This window comes from Octopus sinensis, linkage group LG2, assembly GCF_006345805.1.
Source record: "Octopus sinensis linkage group LG2, ASM634580v1, whole genome shotgun sequence".
NCBI classification, from domain to species: Eukaryota; Metazoa; Mollusca; class Cephalopoda; order Octopoda; family Octopodidae; genus Octopus; species Octopus sinensis.
The window spans coordinates 163,791,481-163,801,280 of NC_042998.1; the positions used below are offsets into that span (position 1 = coordinate 163,791,481).

At 38.0% G+C, this 9,800-nt stretch overlaps 1 protein-coding gene across 4 annotated transcripts in view; it reads left to right on the forward strand.

Moving 5' to 3' along the window:
• Window positions 1-9,800, forward strand: part of LOC115226650 (centlein-like) — a 410,125-nt gene that overhangs the window by 374,953 nt on the left and 25,372 nt on the right. For all 4 annotated transcript variants that reach the window (XM_036500365.1, XM_036500367.1, XM_036500368.1 and 1 more), the window contains 3 exons: window positions 600-733; window positions 4,835-4,966; window positions 6,312-6,473. In XM_036500365.1, the coding sequence (XP_036356258.1) occupies window positions 600-733; window positions 4,835-4,966; window positions 6,312-6,473 (428 nt within the window). The remainder of the gene's footprint in view (window positions 1-599; window positions 734-4,834; window positions 4,967-6,311; window positions 6,474-9,800) is intronic.

Consider the following 9,800-nt stretch of genomic DNA (forward strand, 5'->3'; position numbering starts at 1 on the left):
CCCAAAACTAAAGAGTGCTAAATAGTATGACTATAATACATCTATAATGACTATATGCCCTGGTGGTGTTTGATTAAATGTTAAGGACAGATGAGAATTAATTCTGTAATGCAATCATTCTATTTTTCCAGTCCCAGTTTGAATTCCAGTTGTTGGCCAATTTGTCCCAAAGTTCTTATCTCAACATAAAATTAATGAAGCGAATATCATTTATCTCCCCCTTGATCACTGTCATCATCTGACAAACACCGACGAAGATGGTGTGAATCAGCAACCCAAATGCTTTAAAATTAGATCCCAATGCTAGATATTCAAGTACTAAACGAAGGGCTGATTTTCAATCCCAAGATCATCCTGATTCCGAAAAGGTATAATATGTCTAGCAAATGTAGACTGAAATATAGGGGTCCCAGATGGACAGAATTTTGCATTTATTATTATAGATACACTTTCAAACATATCAACGGCTATTGAGAAGTTACATTCTGTTGACAATCCTAAATAAAGGTGACACATACAAGTCAGTGTTAGAAATTGATTTATGAAGAAGAAATTGCTTTATTGATACTAAAATTCAAAACATCTTTCTTCCTTACCAGTGTATTTGCGAGATACCAGCACATCACCAGTATCATTTACGACCAACAAAACAGGGTATACCTTCAGACCAGGGAATAGCAATCGACGTTTGGGGAAAAATGAAAAACCACGACTTTCAGAATTACTCAAACAGGTAAATATATTCTTTACATAAACTACATTTTGTGAGTATGCGTATGTGTGTGATTTTTTAATTTTTTATTTTCTTATGCTTTTGATGCTTTTGCTCAGTTCAAATTCTGCCAAGGTCAACTTTGCCTTTCATCCTTTCAGGAGTCAATAAAATAAGTACCAGTTGAACACTGGGGTTGAAGTAATTGACTTTCCCCTCTATTCAGAATTGCTGACTTTGTGCTAAAATAAGAAAGAATTATTATGCTGCTATTATGTAGCTTCCCTTTTGACTAGTTTTGATTAAGCAGATCTATGGTGAAATGTATTCCAGCTATGACCATCCAGTAATAGTTTGACGCAGAGTATATCTTACTGCATTGTAAAATATGCCCTTCATATTTTGAAATGGTAGACACTTTGTGTTTTTGTATAGGTGCAGCATGGTTGTGTGGTAAGAAGCTTGCTTTTCAACCTCATGGTTCTGGGTTCAGTCTCACTGCATGGCTCCTTGGGCAAGTGTCTTCTACTATAGCCTCAGGCCGACCAAACCCTTGTGAGTGGATTTGGTAGACGGAAACTGAAAGAAGCCCATCGTATATATATATATATACATATGTGTGTGTGTGTGTATGTATATATTTGTGTGTGTGTCTGTGCTTGTCCCCCCACCATCGTTTGACAACCAATGTTGGAGTGTTTACATCCCCATAACTTAGTGGTTCGACTAAAGTGACCAATAGAATAAGTACTAGGCTTACAAAGAATAAGTCCTGGGGTTTATTTGTTTGACTAAAGGCAGTGCTCCAGCATGGCCACAGTCAAATGACTGAAACAAGTAAATGACTAAATGAATCTCTATATAGTATCTATGTAAATATTATATTCACAGCTGGCTAGCAATAAGAGAAATTAGGATAAATTCTGACTCAGATACAACGATATAGTTAAAGTCAACTTCAAGCAACTGAATACTGATCCTTCATGTGGGTCACAATAGCACAGGGTAAAAATGTGCAGAGAAGAGCAATCTACTACTTGCACTATGGCTGGTTGTTGAGATGCAATTTGAGGGAGATTTATCTGTTATTTTTAAAAAGCAGAGTAACCACATTGAAGCACCAACATTTATCCATTATTGCTGGTTTAGTTTTTAGCTGTTGCTTAAACCTAATTTATCTCTCCAACCGTGACCAACCCTTTTTTTTTTTTTTGTTAATGTGTATTAAAATCATTATAAAACATGTCCTTTATTTGAAAGACAGTCTGGTTAGATTTGGTAGAAATTTGGTTGCTCTTTCTCTCAGGCTGAATGATGACATGGAACTCCTTTTTTGGGTTACACTGTGTAAGTAATATCACATGCATTGAGCTAAAATGGAGTGCGTATGCAAAAACTTAAACCTACAATTGATACTGGACAGTTATCTCACACCTGAGTGCATTTAGCCAAGATGCTTCTCTATCTTAGTTGTTTGTGAAATACTAATGTTGTTATTTAATCTTGAATCAGTACTGGTCAAGATGACCAAGGATGAAAGACTTGTGTTACTGGTTTCAAATTTTGGCACAAGGTCAGCAATTTTGAGGGGACTGGCTAATTCTGTTAGATCAACCCCAGTACTCAACTGGTACTTCTTTTATTGATCCCAAAAGGATAAAAGGGAAAGTCGCCCCAGGCAGCATTTAAACTCAGAACATGAAGACAGACAAAGTGTCACTAGGTATTTCGCCCATTCTGCTAACCATTCTGCCAGCTTGCTACCTTGGTTGCTTTATTTTTTGATGCCAGAAAAATAAAAGGTAAAGTTTGAACTTACGTTGGAAATAGCCAGAACAAATACCACAAGGCATTCTATCCAATATTTTAACAACTTCCCAGTTCCCTTCCCTGCACATTTATTGCTATCCTCATCATTAGCATCATCATTGTTGCCATTTAACATCTGTTTTCCATGCTGGCATGGGTTGGACAGATTGATAGGATCTGGCAAGCTGCAGGGTTGTGTCAGGTTCTAATGTCAGCTTTGGCATGGTTTTGTATAGCTGAATGCCTTTCCTGATGCCATGCCAACAGCACCAGGGGAGCTGTCAAGTAACTTGCGCATGACAGGAAAAGAACAGGGAAAAGCCCCCTCAACTACACGTAGGGAGTATTTAAAAGAGAGAGAGAGAGAGGGAAGGAAGTGGCGTTTTATGCCAAGAATTAAGAGACAGAAGTATGACAGTGGGACAAGCACAGGTGTCTTGCTGTTGAGGAGATACATGACTACCCCCTATTTATATAAGGGTAGGTGGGAGTAGCTGGAAAGACGGTGATGATGGTGGTGATGGTGGAGTAGAGCAAATTCTCAAAGTACAAGAAGGTGGACATAAGAGAGGATACAGACAATGGATCAAAAGGAGTGTGGAGAAGGTAGGTAGGTTCATGAGAGTGTGAGAAGAGAGTAACAGATGGTTGGAGAATGTTGCAAGTGCTGAACAAATGTAGAGGTGTAATTGATGGAAAAGACTTGTATGGAGACAGAGGAAGGTGAGATAGATAAAAGTGGGTGGCTCAGGATGGAGGATAAATTAAAAAAGAGATATGTTTGAAATTTTGGGGCTCACACCTGTTAACAGAGTGAGTTTGTATCATAGAACCAGGGGCAGGTTCAGGTGGATTGGTATGATAAGTGTTAAGCACTTACCAAATAGAATATGTCATATATATATATATATATATATATATATATATATATATATACACATAGATATATATATATCATCATCATCATTATATAACATCTGTTTTCCATGCTAGCATGGGTTGGATGGGGTCTGGGAAGCCAGGAGACTGCGCCAGGCTGCAGTCTGATCTGGCAGTGTTTCTACAGCTGGATGCCCTTCCTAACACCAACCACTCCGTGAGTGTTGTGGGTGCTTTTTACATGCCACTGGCATAGGGGTGAGAGGAGGCTGGCAAACGGCCACAATCAGTTGATGCTTTTTACGTGTCACCGACACGGATGCCAGTCAGGTGGCGCTAGCATCAGCCACGTTCAGATGGTGCTTTTTACGTGCCACCAGCATGGGTATCTTAACTACAATTCCATTTGATTTTTTATTGTTGATGTTGGTGTTCACATTGACGTACTTGACTCAATAGGTCTCCTTAAGAACAGTAGGTCACTCTACAATCCAAGGTTAGCACAGCAGGCCATTCTGCGAGCCATGAACTCACTTCATTTGTCGGGTCTTCACAGTCACAGCATATCTCAGAGGTCTCAGTCTTCGTCATTTCCTCTGTGAAGCCCAACATATAAGTTGATATGTTCAATAAGTGGCACACCTTAATTCCATTAAATAAGAAGAAATATACTTCTCACACAACATTCACTAAAACATTCACAAATCAAATCAAGGAAATTTACTTCTTTACATATAGGGTTTGTTATTTTTCATTTATTTTGAACATCAAACCATTATACTTACATATCTGGTTTGTATTTGAATATGTCTTGCACTACTAGCTATATTATAGGCACCAATATCTGAATAAAAATGAGTTTTTGTGTACCTCTTTATATGAACATATTTGCATATGTGATTTGTGTTTGACTGGACTTTGTTCTACTAACTTATATTATAACTGCTAATATCTGAAAGAAATTGTGTTACTATGAAATTTTATATATATGAACATATCTCTGTTGCATTTCATTTACCATCTGACTGGTTTTGCGTAGTTTATTTTTTTTCCTTTAAAATTTGTGGCTCACCTATGTCTAGTTGGATAGAGATGAGTCTCACACTTAATATCCAAATAAACTGGTAAAATGGAAACGTAAAAATTTTGAAAACCAGTACAAAATAATATTTTATTTTGCTCCTAAGCAAAATAAAACATTGAATAAATATGTAGAATTTTAAAACTTCAGTAGTTCCCATGATACCTGAGATAATACATAACAAGCAAGCAATCAAGCAAGCAAATGTTATAACAGAACCATCAGATACTTCAGTGCCTCCTAGTGCAAATTATGGTTAGTGGCACACTATATTCTTTTATATGTCAAACATTATTCATGCTAACAATTTATGTTTTAGAATGCAATGAAGATTATTGACAAATATGTTGCAGATATCTCTGTTGAAGAATTATCGTCGTTCAGCCCTCAAATCCACCAATGAAATGAAAGAGACCATCCAGCAATTGCAGACTGACCTAATTTTAGCAAACCAGAAACTAAAAGTATTACGTCAGCATTCTCAGGTTGGTTTGGTAATTTTATTTTTAAGATCATAATAAGCTTTTTGTGTTAGGTAATCTCTCATAAGTGTTCAATTCACTTGTAATCTTCCTGTGAATGTGCATGGCTCAGTGGTTAGAGCATTGGGCTTACAACTGTGGGGTTGTGAGTTCACTTTCTAGACCAGGTTATGTGTCGTGTTCTTGAGCAAGGCACTTTATTTTATGAAACTCCAGTTCACTCAGTTGTAGAAGTGAGTTGCAACATCACTGGTGCCAAACTGTATCGGATTTTGCCTTTCTCTTCGACAATATCAATGATGGGGAGAGAGGGGACTGCTATGCATGAGCAGCTGCTGGTCTGCCATAGTTCAATGAGGAGGAAAGTAACTGCAGCAATGCATTGTGGAGTGCAGAGAGCCTGATGAAGCAAGAAAGACATCTTGGGCATCCTCTGCATCTATCTCCATCTCCAGTCATTTTGACCTGGTCTTGCCACTAGATTGAAGATGGTCATGGATGAGAGGGTGATGTTGACAGTGCGTAACCCTTCTTTACTTTAAACAAAGTTACTACACAAGCCATCAGTCATTCCTAAGGATGACTAAATGGTCCTTGTTGCTCCAACAAATGAACATGGCGTAGGAGTGGCTGTGTGGTAAGTAGCTTGCTTACGAACCACCTGGTTCCAGGTTCAGTCCCACTGCGTGGCACCTTGGGCAAGTGTCTTCTAATATAGCCTCGGGCCAACCAAAGCCTTGTGAGTGGATTTGGTAGACGGAAACTGAAAAAAACCCATCGTATATATATATATATATATATATATATATATGTTTGTGTGTCTGTGTTTGTCCCCCCAACATCGCTTGACAACCGATGTTTGTGTGTTTACATCCCCGTAACTTAGTGGTTCAGCAAAAGAGACCAATAGAATAAGTACTAGGCTTACAAAGGATAAGTCCTGGAGTCAATTTGCTTGACTAAAGGCGGTGCTCCAGCATGGCCACACTCAAATGACTGAAACAAGTAAAAGAGTATGCGTTCTATAAGGAAGTTAGTCATGCAAAATTTTTTTTTAAATATATAAATAGACTTTAAATACTTTTTTTTTCTTTCATTGGTGAAGGATAACTAATTATATTTAACCCTTTAACATTCAGATTATACTGTCGACTGTAATGCTTATTCATCTACATTGTTTCAAATTAATCATGGATTATCTCGTAGCTTCAAGATTTCAATATTGTGATTATATATTTTTAGACGTTGTAAGGTAGGTGTGAGAGGCTAGATCTAGCCAGTTTGAACGTTAAACAGGAAGAATATTTTAGCTGATTTAAATGCTAAAAGGTAAAATTGTCTTTTGTAGAAGATACAAGGACTCTATGAAAAACTCCAGACGGAAAAATCAGCACTTGATAAGGAAGTAAGAAACAGCCAAATCTTAGAAGGAAAATTTTGTATTGAGGATCTACAGAAAAAAGTATCAAGCTTACAAGAATGTAAGAAGGACTTGGAGATAAAATTAAAGGTAAAGATTACATGGTGGAGAAGTTTACTTCACAACCATGTGATTCTAAGTTAAATTCCATTTCATAGCACTTTGGATATGTCTTCTACATTTACCCTGGGTCAACCAACTGCATGCAGGTCTAACCTCTATATATATAGGTGCAGGCATGATTTTGTGTGGTGAGAATTTCACCGCCACCAAATCATTGAGTGATCGTAGTAGAGTTTAATGTATGTGTGTGTGTGATTTGTAATTTTAGATTTGGGTATACACCCAAATTCAAAATCATTACAATGTCTCACCTGTGTGGAACTGTTGCACGATGGGTCAAAAAGATTGTAGAGAATCTTGTGAATTCCAACTTCTTTCTCTTTCTCTCATGGTTGTGTGAGTAAGAAGTTCTCTTCCTTACCATGGTTTCAGGTCCCCAGTCTCACTGTGTTTCAGGTTAGGCAAGTTTCTTCTACTATAACCTCTGGCCAACCAAAGCTTTATGAGTGAATTTGGTTGGCAGAAGTTCTGTCATGTGTATGTGTTTGTGAAAGTGTTTGTTCCACCTTTGATAGGGAGGAGGGATATATATATATATATAATCATAGCAACAGATAGCCAAAGTCAGTGCATTGAATAAAAATGCTTAGTAATGAATTCTGCTTGAGTTACATCCTTTGACTTCAAGCTCAAATTTGTTATTCATCATTTAAGAAGTTGATAAATGCTATATATATATATAATACACACGCACATACATATATAAATATACATATACGTATACACACACACACATACAGGGGTTAGACAAAATAATGGAAACACCTTAAAATTTCAAACAAATTTATTTTAATATGGGGTAGGACTGCCTGTGGTAGTTATCACAGCTTGAATTCTACAATGTATGGACTTGTACAAAGTTTGAATTGTTTCCAAAGAAATTTTTGTCCATTCTTCAGCTAAAACAGTCTCCAGTTCTTGTAGTGATGATGGTGGAGGTTACTAACTCCTTATTTGTTTTTCTAAAATGAACCATAAATGTTCAATAATATTAAAATTTGGGGACTGTGGTGACCAGATAAGATTTTCAACTTCACTAGAATGTTCTTGTGTCATTCAGTAACAACTTTAGCTGTGTGTGAATTGGTGTATTATCATCCCAAAAGATTGTGTCTCCTTCCGGGAACAGTTCTGCAACCATAGGATGAATTTGATCAGATAAAATAAGATATGCCCCCCCCCCCCCTCATCACATACCCTTTTCATGTTCAACTGTTGGAAGAAGGCAGTCTGGATCAAATGCTTCTTTTGTATGTCTCCACACATATACTCAGCCAGTAGCCAGAAATAAGGTAAAGGATGACTCGTCTGAGAAAATAACATTCTTCCACTGCTCTAGGGACCAATTCTGTAGGTTTTTACTCCACTCTATATGCTTTGCAATGTTTGTTTTTGAAAGTAGTGGTTTTCTGATTGCAGCCCTCCCATGAAATCCAGCTTTGTGCAGCTCCCAACTAACAGTTTTTGTGGAAACTAGATTTTCAAGGTGGTCATTAAGCTCTGCAGTAATTTGGGGATCTGTACTTTTGTGATCCTTTCTAACAATTTGCATAAGAGTCCAACAGTCCCTGTCTGAAAGTTTTGGTTTTCTTCTGGAGTTTTATTTTGATGAGAAGGATTTTCCCTCTTTCTCAAAGGCTGTCATTACTTTTGAGACGGTAGTTCTTGACCACCAAACATTTCGGCTGTTTTCATTACGCTAGCACCTGCCATATGTGCACCAAGAATTTTACCTCTTTGAAAGTTTGATAGGTTTGTTATTTTAATGAATTTTAATTACCTTTTTCTGATGATATCTGAAAAGAAACAACAATTTTAGCAAAACGTATTAAGTAACATTAAAAATAAATCAAAAAACATACCTTTTGACAGGTTTATAGATATTTCAAAATCATGATGCTAGGTGTTTCCAGTATTTTGTCCAACCGCTGTGTGTGTATATATATATATATATATATATAGCCCATGGTTGTGCTCCAGCATGACCGCAGCTGCATGGCTGAAACGAATAAAAGAATTTTATTCCTTTACACAACATGACCAACAAAGCACAACTGTGTTGAGAGAAAAGTTAGGCATAAGAGGGATTAAATGTGGTATACAGGAGAGGAGACTGCATTGGTTTGGACATGTGATGTGTATGAGTGAAGACAGCTGTATGCAGAAGTGCCTGTTGCTGAAAGTGCATGGTCCCTGTGAAAGATGGAGACTCAGGAAGACATGGGATGAAGTGGTGAAGACTGATCTTAGGATGTTGAGGCTCATGGAGAAAATGACAGTAGACCAAGATGTTGGCGATATGAGGTGCTAGGGAAGACCTGTCCATGAAACTGAGTGCTAGAAGAGTTGTGTCCCACCCATGTGTAACAACACACTTTTCACTCACTCTACCCTAAGATATCAGACTACGTCTCCTCTTCTAATTGCATCTTTCTCTTCCTCACATTTCCTCCTCATACTTTAAGATTGTTTTCCAACCCCCTTTCTTACCCACATTGTTGTGCTCACTGTATCACTGCTCCCCCACACCCACTCCCTACTTTTCTAACCAGGTTCTATGCTCATATTCTTGTTACTTGTTAGTATACTCTTCTTGCACTACACCATCTCTCTTCTGCTCTCTCATACACTTTTCTTGTTTCCTACTCTCTCTGTCTTTCCCTTTGGTCACTCTCCTTGTTTTTCCTCTGACTACATAACCAAGTATCACCTTTACGTCAGCACACTTGTTTCTGGCCTCTTTCTGCACCTCTCTATCTCCTCTCTCTCTATCTCTATCTCTCTTTCTCTCTGTGTAACCATGTACCTCCTCTATAGCAAGACACCTCTTTCTGTCACTCTATTTCTTTGTTACACTTTAACCTTTCATCATTTGATACTGGATCACCTCCCCTAATGCCCCCTCTATTGTGGCAAGACATCTGCTCCTGTCTCTTTGTCACACTCTAACTTTCATCCTCTGACACAAATACCCTGCTCCTTTCATAATTCCTTGTCTTGTGAGTTACTTGGTTACCCTACCAGTGCTGGTGCCACGTCAACAGCATCCAGTCTAACGTAGTTGGCATCTGGAAGGGCATCCAGCTGTAAAAATCTTGCCAAAACTAACTTTGCCTGTGCTAGTGCCACGTAAAAGACATTGAGTCCACTCTGTGGAGTTGTTGGTGTTAGGAAGAGCATCCAGCAGTAAAATCCATGCCAAAACTGACACAGCAGCCTTCAGTAGATTTTCTACATGACTGGCTCCTGTCAACCATACTACCCATGCATCCATGGAAGATGGACGTTAATCGA